The sequence below is a fragment of the Engraulis encrasicolus genome, chromosome 1 (assembly GCF_034702125.1).
Source record: "Engraulis encrasicolus isolate BLACKSEA-1 chromosome 1, IST_EnEncr_1.0, whole genome shotgun sequence".
NCBI lineage: Eukaryota > Metazoa > Chordata > Actinopteri > Clupeiformes > Engraulidae > Engraulis > Engraulis encrasicolus.
The window spans coordinates 53,146,817-53,161,342 of NC_085857.1; the positions used below are offsets into that span (position 1 = coordinate 53,146,817).

Below are 14,526 nucleotides of genomic sequence, written 5' to 3' on the forward strand. Positions count from 1 at the left end.
CTAGATCTGTGCATGCCTATGATACAATCACTTGGGTTTGGAAATCCAACAGTAAAAGTAAAGTCCCAAATCAACAGACTGACCCGCTCTGCACTGGGATCACCCCACCTTCCAAGCAACATACTGAAGAGTCCAGAGAGCAGGCCAGTAATGGGGCATAACAGATTACATGTTTCACGATTACATTATTAACAATCAAAAAATTGAACAGTTGCATTCCCTTACAGTTACTGCTTCAGTGTCTGGTAATTAAAGTACATTTACTATGTGAAAATAAGTGGTGGTTTCTAGATTCATATGTTATGCTATTCTCAAATTTTGATCATTCCACACATTACCAGAAACCCAGAGAAAACACATAATGTGCATGTGTGTTGGTGTGGCAGTGGTTGTGTGTCTGTGCCTGACAGATGGAGTTGACTCTATGATTCTGCTTGCATTGTCTCCTTCTGCTCAAATATCTACCTTCATATGGCTGTCCCTGCTGGTAACTCTTGTAATATCGTCTGAGTTTCCCAAAAAGTAGTAATAAGTAGTACTTAAGTATGAGGCAATTAGACAATAGCAGGGATAGACATCAATTCAAGTGTATACAATACCTTTTCTTGTACATGCATGCTTGAACATAGCACATGTGTGAGGACAAAGGCCTATATACACTTTTAGTGGTGATGTGTATCCTGATATACTGACAAGGGGCCGCCTCATACTTAAGTTCTTTAACCTACAGTAATTGCATTTGCTGAAATTACTGTAATTGAGTACTTTGATGAGTAACTTGTAATTTCCAAAGTAGTTATTAAAATGGGTGATTTTATTTTTACTCAAATTACAATTTGGCCCAAGTATTTTACTTATATCTATCTTGAGTACTGAGGAAGGCAAAATTGAAATAAAGGGGAACATCTGTCAGACATGAAGGGAAATTGTGTGTTATTACCATTTACCATAAATGATCTATTTTGGACTAATCTATTGGATGACTCTAGGGCCCGCCGGCCCAATACCATTAGTCCGACAGCCCATAGACAGTACACAATAGAGTTGCAAGCAACTGGCTGAGAATAGTAGAGCACACACCAGGGACTAGATCTGAGGGAGTAGCAACGCAGCCTTAAAACTGTTTTTAGAAGATATACAAGACTTATTATTTATTAACAAAACTTATTCATGAATTTAATCTCACAACTGGGAATTAAATGAAATCCACCAGACTATTTCCTTTGGTAGACTTCCCCGCCTTTGAAATTGAAGGTCCCAGACCCAAACACAATGAAATCCAGACCCCTAAATTCAGAGTAATGGGCTGTTGTATCAATGAGCTGACCCTCAGCCTGCAACTTTGCCACAACAGGGCACACAGAATTTTGTTGTCACGATCGAAGCCAGGTTTTTGGAAGATGGCATGTGTAGAGATAGACAGAGGTCACGAAGGGTGCTATTTAAAGAAAGCGATAGAAAGACAAACTGAAAGTAACTAACTTCTACTCAAATTAAATTTTTTAAGTATTTTTTAAAGCTTTTACTCAAGTACACTTTTAAAGAGGTAATTTTACTTCTACTTTGAGTAGAATTTGAACCAAGTAATGGTATTTCACTGTTTTTACTTAATTACATTCTTTAGTATTCTTTCTACCTCTGATGGCCTCCTACTGCAAATGAGCCTGGCAACAGGCCAATTCACTCTTGGCTGAAAACGCTCAACTACATTATAACAACATTGCTAACAATGCAGGAAGTCTTAGGTAACCGATTAAGACTTGGCCATTACCATTTGGTGACAATAAGGTTATAACAGAGGGACTGCGTTACAACCTTAAAGCCAGCCGGTCGAGGTGCACCACATGACAGCCAGGGTACACCACATGACAGTTTTCTTGAACTACTTGTACCCAGTGCGAGTTTTCTAATGTAAGGGGGAAGAGGCTAGGTCTACAATAGAAAAATGATGTAAAGTAAATATAAAAAATAATCATAAAAACACAAAAGGACAGTGCAGGCCGTGGAAAGCTCAGAGCCTTAAAGCTCACGATGAGATCAGAGCTCTTTCAAATAGTTTTTCATAAGCTGGGACAGGACTTGGAGCTGTCCATGGATGTATTCATGAAGCATTTAGGTGCCAACTCTACATAGCATCGACAAATACGTAGAACATACATACAACCCGCTACCAGCTTTTCTGCACTCAGCATGGAGAGTGTGAATCAAGCCAACTTCCACCATGTGAGGACTGCCTCCTCATGCATGCTATGTTTGCCAACTATCAGGCTGGCATCTTGAGAGCAAGTCTTCAGCAGCATCCACAAATCCCAAGAACACTTGACCATGGCTGGGCCATCTATGAAAATGACCAGCTCACTATACAGTGAATGCTGCAATCTGCAGCCCCTGAGGCAGTGCTACAACTGATGTCTTGCAAGTGCAGCCATCAATGTAAACTGCAGGATTGCCAATGTCTGAGAAGTAGCTCAAAATGCACAACCCTCTAAAAACTCAAGACATGCGTATATCAGCATGAAGAGGATCATCATGGTGACATATTTACAGATACTTACTGGACTGAGTCAGATCTTGAGGACTGAAATAATGCTCTTTAGCTTATTTTAATATGCTTAATGTGTATTTGTTCATGGTGTTTGTTCATGTTATTCTTGCTATTGCAGGACAAGTTTAATAAAAAAAAAAAAACGATTTCATATGTTATTTTTATCACATTTTCTCATTCACATATAGCTTAGGTGATTCTATTAGGTCTATTGGTATGGTCTAACAACCTTTTTGGGGTCTTGATTGAAGGGAAAGCATCTCTGAGGAAATGTAAGCACCCTGTGTGGTCAACAAACTGCATAATAACAAAGAACAACAATAGAGTTTTCACATTTCCGTTTTACTGGTCCACCATTTCAACGCATGATCTTTCACTAACTACCTCTTTGCAATGGTTATCATGCCATATTAATGTACAGTATATGGTTATCACATGTTAGTATGTGTTTGTTCATTATGTTTTTTTTGGTGTTGTTTTGCTGTTGGGGGTAAAAGTAAAAAAGTAAAAAAATAAATAAAATAAAAATCGGATTTTATATGTTATCCTTTTTATCACATTTTGTCATTCACACATTGCTGAGGTGATTCTATTAGGCCTATTAGTGTGGTCTAACAACCTGTAGGGTCTTAATAGAAGGGAAAGCATCCCTGAGGTAATTCAAGCACCCTGTGTGGTCAACAAACTACATAATAGTAAAGAACCACAATACCGATTTTCACATTTCCATTTTACTGGTGCACCATTTCAACACATGATAACTACCAAAAAGCTACCTGTTTGCAATGGTTATCATGCCAAAATGTTTACTTGAGATGTCCAAGAAGTCAAAAAAACAGATTAGAACTTGCCCACCTGTTCGATTGCGAGAGGTCAATTTTTGGGTCCTGGCTCAAGGCCTATTGAGGAAAGATGGGCTGTTGGGGGTTGACAGGAGAAAGCCATTACTACAAAAATGCAAACATGTTATTTTGCATATGATTCACCAAATAGCATAGTGAGAAGCATCAGAATGTATGTGACAAAGTCATTTGGAAAAATGAGATCAATATGGAACTTTTTTCAGCCACTATTAACAGTACCATTTGGAGAACAGTCAACGGAGCCTATGATGAAAGTTACACCATCCCCATGGACCACTGATGTCATGGGGACATTTGAGTTACAAATGCACTACACTTTTGGTCCATACTCACAGAATGATGAATACATTGCCCTGTGAAAAATACTGGAGGAAACTTGACACTCATCAGCCTTGAATCTGCACATGGTCCATTGTTTGGACATGCCAAAATGACAATATTTCAGCACAGAAAGTCAAATCAACCCGTCATTAGCTTCAGAAAGAATAAAATGAAAATTTTGAGCGACTGTCTCACTCTCCTGATCTCAACATCATTGAGCCATTCAGGGGAAACCTCAAATGTGAGGTTCCAGCCAGACACCCAAAAATATTATAGGACACAACCATTCTGCCAGGAAGAATGTGCTGTTTTGTCATCAGAGAACATTAAGGGCCTTATCCACAACTACCACAAACAATTTAGAGCGGTCCCTGATGTTAAACAGGGCCGTATTCAGCATCAGACATTAGGGTATGTAAACTTTTGAACAGGGTCATTTGGGTAGTTTGGGTTGTGATCATGCTTTCGAAAGAGTAAACACAGAATACTGCTAATAAATATCTTAAGCCAGTCACTAGCAATGAGTGAAAAAAAAGGTTTCGTGTAATCCTTCATATTTTGAGAGAAATCGCCAAGAAAGCGTATATTCTGCTGGGGTATGTAAACATATGAGCACCACTGTATATTTAAACAACATTGAAATTTCAACGTAACTAAAAATCAATGAGCTTTCAATGTTATTTCAATAGAAAGCCTACCAGAATTATCTGGCTCATATATCCTGCTTTATCTACAGCCAGGATCCACATTTTAATAATATAAAATAATAAATATGAAACACAAGATGTTTATTAAGAAAGATGTTTATTATTTGAATTATTTTAATTACTGTCACCGCGACCGGCACCTCCAGCTCTGTCCGGCGCATAGCGCAGCCATTTCTGCACAGCTTGTGTAAAAACAAGATCATCCATCCCACCAGGCTGTTGAGCGAGGGCATCTGAAACACACAAAATATAGTTTTAATTAAAATGAATCCTAACAACACACATCGGTCCATAAAACTTTTCAAAATATATTGAAAATCCCATATCGTGCAATTTTTCGTTGCATGCATGGTGCGCGGTGCTTGCGGGCCAGGGAATTACTGTGCTAGAGGGCTTTGCGGTTTGAATGGGAGGAAGACGTGCTTACTCGGTGAAAGATGGATGGCCACTTCGAGAGAGACAGCCAGGAGACGTCCTGGCGAATCCAAACGAAGAAGGCCTGCAGACGGAAGCGACGGTGCAGGAGCAGAAGCCAGCGCCAACTGATTTCTTTCCGAAGGCGAGATGGCGCACTCTCGCGACATCAAGGAGCGACAAGCCCGTCCACCTTCCCTCCATGTGCAGGGGTGGTGCGCACGGCACTTCAGTTGCTGTCGGTGCTGCCCCTGATGCTGTTGCCGCTGCAGTCCTTGCTTCCACTGGTAGCTGGGTAGGGTCACCGCCGACGGAGGTGCTGCTGCCGCAGGTGCCATCTCGCCTTCGGAAAGAAATCAGTTGGCGCTGGCTTCTACTCTTTCACCGAGTGAGCGCGTCTTCCTCCCGACTCCTTCCCAGTTGAAAGGAAAGAAATCAGTTGGTGCTGACTTCACACATGCAGCGTTTCATTCAAAATCAGTCTGCCTTGCTCCCTGATCATGTGTAAAGGCAAAATGATCTACAGTGCAGTGCAGTGCAGCAGGTTTAAGTTTATTACGTTTTAAGTGTGTGTTCCAGCAACTGACCCCAGTACACGTACTGCTAGCTGCAGTTCACAGAATGGCTGCAGTATAAAGCTCGCTAGCCGGCTAGCCTGTTTCATTCAGCTTGTGTTGCCGATCGTAGGTGATCGGAGGAAACCGGCCGTGACCGCACCAGGCGCTCTCAATAGGAAAACTGTGGCCGTTTATGGATCGCGGGACACAATAGTGTGTAAAAGTATGAAAGTCTGCTTACCTGTAATTGTTCCTGGATCCGAGCGTGCGCCACTCTTTGTCTCGTCCCGTTCAGCAACGACCGATAACTTCAATCTTTCCCGGTAAACTATATATCGATGGCCTTTCGATCATACGTGATTACCCGATCAACACAAAATCAATGATCAAAATCAAATTGACAGTGTTGTAGCCTATTGCATTGCATTGCATTGCAAAATGCATTTTACATAGTTTTTGTTTGTTTTCAAAAGATTTGAATAGCAAGAATTCACACACATTCCAAAAATGCAAATGTTTAAAAAATGCAAATGCAAAAGTAAAAAAAGGTGTTTTGTACATTTTGCGACGGAATGCTTCAATTTTACACAAATGTAAAATACCGTGATATATACCGTGGCTAAATGCAAATGCAACAGTAAAAAAAAGGCGTTTTGTACATTTTGCGACGGAATGCTTAAATTGTACACAAATGTAAAATACCGTGATATATACCGTGATATATACCGTGGCTAAAATTATACCGAGGTATACATTTTTGGCCATACCGCCCAACCCCTAGCGCGCGCGCACACACTCACACACACACACACACACACACACTACCCATTAGTTTAAAACATCATTAACCAAAAAGTCATCCAAAACTGAAACAATTTCAAAATTGTGTATATTTGAAAAGTTTGATGACATTTTATGAAATACCTTCAATATAAAAATTAAAAATGGACCAACAATTCATCTTTTATAATGGATAAATATTGGAGTGCAGTGCACCTGAGTCTAGGAGAGATAATGCACAGATTATGCCTCCATCCATGGGTAACATCCATGGGTCACACAATAGCTATTTTGTTTTGTTTTTAGAGTTACTTGGGCAAAATCCATGGTGCTGAACAAAAAAGTAACGTTTTGTGAAAAAAAAGTTTGTTCACTCCTATGAATTTTTCTTTTAAAAACTTATTTTTTTCTTTTAATTAATTCACTGGCAAGCATGATGACGTTTCGACCTCTCTGTCTTCCTCAGATTTACACAATAGCTATAGCTGCACTCTAAAAATGTTCAATCATTCGGATTTCGAAAGTGTTTGTGTTAGTGCGCTCAATATCAATGGGATTTTTTTTTCTAGTAATTGGCACACAATGAAATTGCAATACAAATGTATATTTTGACAATAACATTCCCCATTCACCCTAGGGCACATACTTCAGTATCTCCAGTTTAGAGTGAGGATCCTCCAATCTAGCAGATAAAAGCTTCAGTCCGGATTCTTCAGGATGATTGTAGCTCAGATCCAACTCTTTAAGGTGGGAGGGGTTTGAGGTCAGAGCTGCAGCTAGAAATGCACAACCCTTCTCTGAGATGAGACACAAGGAGAGCCTGGAAGGGGTAGAAGATCATGGTATGCTTATAAATAAAATTTTACACATTACACAGCTGTGTTTAGAATAGAGAACTGGATTGGGACCCGCTGGCTCCCGCGGGACCCAATGCAAATTGGGCGGGAACGGGCGGTTTAAACTTAGGTGAAGGCGGGGGCAGGCGGGAAAATAAAATACAGTGGGAACAGTGGGACCTGTGAAGTATTGATGAATGTGCTGTCCATGTAGCCTGGTTCCGTGCCTGTGTGTAGCTCTGGAGTCCGCTGGTGGAGAGCTACACACACTACCGTCTGGTAGCGCTGCCATTGACATGCTCTTTTCGAATAGAAAATAAACTGAGCATTTATTGCTTAAATATCAACGGCAGCTCGCATTGATGAGTCACAAGACAGATTATATACTGACTCTTTAGAGATGAACAGAAAATGTTTTTGGAAGAATTTGTTGGTGGTGAGTTAGTAGAGCATGACACAGAGGATTTTCACTCCTGTCCTGTCCCGCTTCCAGAAAAAAAATCCTGTCCTGCCCTGTTATGTCCTGTGTGGAACAACCCCCAATCCTGCCACTCAAAAGTACTACCACTCCTGCCCCACTTCTGTTATATTTTTTGTGTGTGCGTTACCTGTATGCATATTTGCCTCCTAGTAAGCAGTTGCAGTCATAATAGCCAATACAATTATATACAAACTGTAACTTTTAAGTCATTGATGTGATCGGTGATTGCTTTCAATGTGGCCACCTTAACTATAAAGCAGGGCTATGAACCGGTTCAAGGAACGAAAACGAAAACCGGGAACATTACTATGACGGCTGAAGTTCACGTCCTGTGTGACATCAGACATTCGCTGACTGTAATCCACCGCTCTCTCTCCATTCAAATTACAAAGTCTCCACTCCACATCCGAAATAAGAGAAACCACTGTCCTAAAAGGACCAAGTTCCCATTGCATCGTTGTTAGACATATTGCAGAGATGTGCATTTAAAGCGCACAAGACTGTTCTTGGTTAATAGGCATCCATGGCCACTTCAAATGCAGATATGCACAAACTAGCAATGTCCGTCATAGCGCTCTCCGTGACCCAAGTCAGCGTGGAGCGCGCATTTTCATATTTGAGGTTTATTCTGTCTCCGCTTAGGTCGTCCCTGAATGACAAAATTCTGGAGGATATTCTTTTCATCCGCTTGAATAAACAGTTTGGAATGTCGGCTGACCCATTTGCACTTCCGTCTTTCTTGGTTAATTAACATCAGATATGGGAAGTAATCAGCTAACAAGAATGAAATTAACCATTCCGGGAACAATATTTTTTTGTTCTAACCGGTTCGGGAAAGTCAATTTATTGGTGGAACTCATAACCGGAAACGTTATAATTCTGTTTCTGTTCGGAACGAATGGATTGGAAAAAAATATCTGTTCAAAACCCTGCTATAAAGTGATGGGGTCTGGAGAAACCCTGGTTAGCCTAACAGAAAAAAATGAATTTTTCTTTTTTATTTATTATTATTATCCTTAGACCCTATTATTAGTATTATTATATTATTATTGTTACAGGAGGGGGAGGCATCTACATCTTCATGCACTGATATGCCTTTTTTTGTGCAACAAAAAACAGGGGAGGAAATCATGTGCTACAATTAATAGTATTGTAATAAATTGTATTTAGTAGATCAGTAAATTTCCTTGCCACGTTTTGGTGCTTTGGTGGTATGGACATTCTACCTCACCAGAAGTAAAACCCTATTGAAAATGAATGGGATGTTATGTCTGGTAAGGTAGAATGTCCATACCACCAAAGCACCAAAACGTGGCATGGAAATGTACGGGTATATTGAAGAGTGAAGTGTGGGTCACCAGAACAAACAAACAAAAACAGCTGACAGCAAAGCATCAAGGATATCTGGGCTTCCATTACTCCCATGCAATGTTCTGCCATTGACTTCAATGTTAAACACAGCATTCCAGTGACTAAGGCAGAGAGCTTAGTAACCACGTATGGAACATTGAAATGTAATTTAGAAAGTACCAAATATCAACTGTTTCGATTTAATCCAATTTTTTTTCTTTTTTCACATTTTCAGTTCTTTACAATACTACAAAACTGTTTTGCGTGATAATTTGAAACAGAATATTTTAAGTACCATTATCATTGGAAGGTTCATTCAAAAACATTTGAACTGTACTGTAATGGTCAATGACTTGACAAGTATAATGACTGTCATTTATATTGATTATTTAGGGAAATCAGTGAAAATCTCATTTGCATAATAATTTGGAATGCGGTGTACATTGATGTCTGGTAATCTTTCTAAAAACTCCCTATGTGTTCTTGTCAGAGAATTATTGCAACCTCAGTTGTGAATGGCATACCATATTTATTTTGGTTCACGTACCAAGAGATTGATTCTTACTTTAGATGCTGCCACACATCAACGTGTGTGTGTGTGTGTGTGTGTGTGTGTGTGTGTGTGTGTGTGTGTGTGTGTGTGTGTGTGTGTGTGTGTGTGTGTGTGTGTTTTTGTGTCATGGAACTGAACAACCAGGTGATAAGGGGAATAACGGCCTTCGAGGTGCCCCGATATGTGTGTGTGTGTGTGTGTGTGTATGTGTGTGTGTGTGTGATGAAACTGAACCCCATCTGTCAATATTCCACATTGGTGTGACTTATAAGTATGCCCTGCATCACGTTGCAAGACTTGGCAGACTCTTTCATCCAAAGCAAAATAGGCCATAAACAGCTTCTCAGAATGTCCAGTGTAGCTTGAGAAGCTGAACGAAACACACATTCGCAAGAGCCAGGTTGCATTCTCTTGCTTTGACAAATATCACAACCTGCAAAAGTAACTGCATGTTGCCCCAAATCCAACAGTTTAATCCTCTACTGTATGAATTATTATAAATACATTGCAAAAGGTGTATCCGTGGTGTTTTGGTGTTAAAATGAGATTTATAATAGATGGGTTTTTTTTTAACTGTTTTTGATTATTTTGTTAGCAAAGTGTTGACATATGGCAACTATGGGAATCTTGTGTAGAAACTCATCACAGGGATGAATCATTTACCTTAATGTCTGCAGTCTGCAGTGGGGACTAGCTAATCCCTTAGAGAGAAGCTGAACTCCAGAATCCCCCAGGTCATTTCCACTCAGGTCCATCTCTGTTAGGGAGTTTGGTGACTGTAGAACTTCGGCCAGCGCCTTAGAGGACTTCTCTGTGAGCTTACAGCCATTAAGTCTGTTAAAGAAACACTAGAGTCAGCATATTGCAATGTAAAATGATGCACGTCTATCGTGGTGGTTTGCCTCAATACACCATGATACCTGTGTTTTTTAAGTATTTAATTAAACTACATAAAAAAAACTTTTGATATCTATGGACTACTTCCCACTGTTAGATAAATGCAACTGTGTGAATTAAGTATTTTAACAGTACAATCTCCAGGGGAAAACAAAACCTTTCAGCTTTAGACCTCACACCAGAAGACCGCTTTTCATTAAGTTTACATATTTATTCCAAATATCACCCTACAGCCAACATGGGACCTCATTGTACCGTATAGTGAATTGCATTAAATTGTACTGATAAATACAGATTTATAGCATGTTCTGTACTGTATGTAAGCATGTTTGTGGGACAACAAAAAATGTAGTTACTTTAATCATTGTGGCAAGATATAAGTAAAGAGATTTTACACATTACTTCAAGAGAAAACATGATCGCACAAACACCATTTTGTACTGTGATAGGATGGATGTGTAGAATGTATCGCAGGGAAGCGTGTTTGTAGGATCATGCATATCTTCAACCTGATACCAGTGTGTTATTGCCTCAACATCTTGTTTTCACAGAAACCTGCATGTGTAAATGAGTATAAATGTGCCAATACATGCCTCTAATCCAGACTAGCAAGACATGTTACTACCATCTTCCCTACACTACCCATCTATGAACTAACTTGGTTGCTGTGAGCTTGCTTGTGTGTGTGTGTGTGTGTGTGTGTGTGTGTGTGTGTGTGTGTGTGTGTGTGTGTGTGTGTGTGTGTGTGTGTGTGTGTGTGTGTGTGTGTGTGTGTTTTTGTGTCATGGAACTGAACAACCAGGTGATAAGGGGAATAACGGCCTTCGAGGTGCCCCGATATCAAGGGGAAATTGGACTTGGTTGGGCTGTTTGTGTCATCCATTATTCCCCATATCGGGACACCGCGTCGGTTATTATTCCTTACAAATTATTAAAAACATCCTTATATTGCAGTCTCAAAACTGCATTTTTAAATTACAATCTTAGAGTTCTAAACTATTATTTTGGACATGAAAATGAGTAGTACAGAAATGCTGCACTTTAGAGACATAGTCTTGCATAACAAAAAAGAGAGAAAACTTGGATAAAATCTTTGACAGTTTCAACTTTAACGCATGTGTAGTCTATGTTGTAAATAAAAATGAAAAATGAAAAACAACTTTTTTTATTTATTCAGGTGGCCCAGTGGTTTTCAAAGTGTGGGCCGGGGACCCCTGGGGGCCGCAAAGGGGTGCTATGGGGGCCACGGAAGGTTGGAAGTATAGCAAATAATAATAATAATTTATTAATGTACACCAAAAAAGCAAAAATTAACTAAACAATATTCCCATTGGTTGAGAACTGCATTATGATAATCTATTGCATCTCTGAATTCGGTCATTTGTATATACCAGTGGGGCACTGACACAGTGACCGAGACTATGGTTGTGAAGGAGGGTGCACAGAAAAAAAATAGTGTGGCACGGCCCGTGTCAGGGGGGCCTTGGCTGGAATCTATCGGTATATGGGAGGCCTTTTCATGGTAAAGTTTGGGAACCCCTGCTGTAGCCTACACTGTACTGTCCACCATAAAGCAGATCTCGCATCCATTCTGTGCATTACTCAACTGGTCTGCCATATTGTCCAATCTGGGCATGTTTCAGATATGCTTTTCTGTTTATCTCCTTGCTATCACAAGAATGGAATCAAGATTTACTTCTTCTTTTGGTCACTTTAATATTTTTTTCTCTACAAGTCTGGGGTTAGATTAAATGACCCAGCAGCCTGTAACCACAGCTCCTTCCCACCCCCCACTCTCTTTATGTTAGGCACACCTCTGAAAAACAATTGAAGAGTAACTCATTGATACAAGTTGCAATTGTAATCTGTTATTCTACTAAGTAGGGATGCACCGATACCACTTTTTTGAAAACCGATACAATATAATTGTACAAAGTATACAATACAAAGTAACCGATACAACCGATACAATGCGGTGTACATTGATGTCTGGTAATCTTTCTAAAAACTCCCTATGTGTTCTTGTCAGAGAATTATTGCAACCTCAGTTGTGAATGGCATACCATATTTATTTTGGTTCACGTACCAAAAGATTGATTCTTATTTTAGATGCGGCCACACATCAACGTGTGTGTATGTGTGTGTGTGTGTGTGTGTGTGTGTGTGTGTGTGTGTGTGTGTGTGTGTGTGTGTGTGTGTGTGTGTGTGTGTGTTTTTGTGTCATGGAACTGAACAACCAGGTGATAAGGGGAATAACGGCCTTCGAGGTGCCCCGATATGTGTGTGTGTGTGTGTGTGTGTGTGTGTGTGTGTGTGTGTGTGTGTGTGTGTGTGTGTGTGTGTGTGTGTGTGTGTGTGTGTGTGTGTGTGTGTGTGTGTCAGTGGCGGCTGGTACTCTGTCAAACAGGGGAGGCTGTTCAATTACAATGTGTCCAGAACGCAAAAAAAAGGGGGGGGGGTCAATTTTGACACACATCTTACATTGGTCCTGAGCCACATATGGCCTCACACACTAAAGGACTCTTGTTGAAACAAATTTGTTAATCATTAATCGTTAATCCCCTTGTAGCCTATTCATAGAGAAATGTTTTTTTAAAATGATTATTATTATCATTAGGCCTACCTCCGCCACATAATGATGTGATTGAGTTTGCCTTCGTTGTCTTTGTTCATTACTGGGTGCACGGCTTAATTTACCACTAGAGGTCGCAAAATCTTTAATTATTTACCAGACATTGCCAACACAGTAGGAAACGGGACTTGGCTGTTAACCAGTTGATCAGACACCACGAAAGCTCAAAAGAAACGGTTGTTCTTCCCTACCTTTTTCACCAAGTCAATATTAGGCAGTGCTCTGCTCTGCTCCTTGATATTCATTTTCTCCTCATAAGGACGACTGGAATTCGCCAGAATTTAATCCACAATGCTTGGCATTTTGCATAGCTCTCTAGCTTTCTTGCAAGCTAGCCCTAACGAAAAGTATAGGCAACCTCAACTTTTGATTTGGGAGATTAAAAAGGATAAGGACGTGCCACTATTAAGACTTTATTCGTAACACTAGGTTTACAAGAATATGTACACAAAACTGGAGTACACCGCAATGAATAGCTTCCTCACTGGTTACCACGACGAAACTTCTCAGTCAAATTAATAACATATCCGCATTTCAACTACTGTAGCCTACTGACACGGGGTTCACCCAATCACAAGTCGGAGCTCCAGTCTCTGGTCGCTCTCTCTTTCCATTCACTCCCAGTGAGGCTCAGTCTCAAAATTAGGGGTGGGCGGTATGGACGGTATACTATCGTAAAAGGTATTTTTTCCATCAAGGTATGGATTTTGGCCATACCGTTCTACCGTGATATAGCGCATTGCATCCTGCAGATGGCAGTATAGACAGCGTTTTGAACATCCACCCGACTGACTGCTCAACTCAAGTTGTAGCAATGTGGTTGTAGAGAAACAGCACAATCATTTCCTTTGAATAAGCTTCAATTGTAAAATGTATGGTTATTGTAGTGAACTATTGTTTGAAATGGTATGTGATGGCAACACATCTCGATTCTGAACTCCACAATTTACTGGGCACGAAATGCAAGCTAACTAGCTAACAGCCCAAGTCATTCATGTCTATGCTGGTGTCTGACAAAATGTGCTTATTTGTGCTAACATTGGTTGCCTTACACTTAACACATTGCGCCAGCCGTAACAGCTGTATGTTACTGTTTCCAGTTGAGATAATACCATTCATGATATCTGACTGGGTGTTAGTAACTAAAATGACTGTTCACTGTTTAAAATGTGGCGTTAACGATTTCGCTAACGTTAGCACGCTAACCGCTGGTGCAGTGAAAGCTGCCATTGCCATTCAAATGCATTGGTTCTGCAATGCATTGCTAACTGCCTCATGTGAAAGTTCGTTTTTCTAAACTTTAACAATGACAGCTTAAACCATTATGCTTGGCATAATCACAGATGCAAGCACACATTTCAAAATTACCATAAACAACTCCAGAAATAGAAAAAAGGTGCAATGAAAGATGTAGTTGATACAATCCACGTTCAGTTCTATTTACTCTCAATGTGTTCAGTTTGACACCCCTCCCTTTTCCCCCTCTCTACCGTAGTTTAACCCCTTCGACACTTGGTGAAATTGACAGTGTTCTATTGGGTAGCATTGCATTGCATTGCAAAATGCATTTTACATAGGCTAGTTTTTGCT

The 14,526-nt window shown here is 40.1% G+C and overlaps 1 protein-coding gene across 1 annotated transcript in view; it reads right to left on the bottom strand.

Annotated features, from left to right (window-relative positions):
* The window catches only part of LOC134454286 (NACHT, LRR and PYD domains-containing protein 12-like), a 36,392-nt gene that overhangs the window by 9,877 nt on the left and 11,989 nt on the right, over positions 1 to 14,526 (bottom strand). The window contains exons 9-10 of the mRNA XM_063205211.1: positions 10,071 to 10,241; positions 6,834 to 7,007 (exon numbers count right to left, since the gene is read on the bottom strand). Coding sequence (XP_063061281.1) covers positions 6,834 to 7,007; positions 10,071 to 10,241 — 345 coding nt within the window. The remainder of the gene's footprint in view (positions 1 to 6,833; positions 7,008 to 10,070; positions 10,242 to 14,526) is intronic.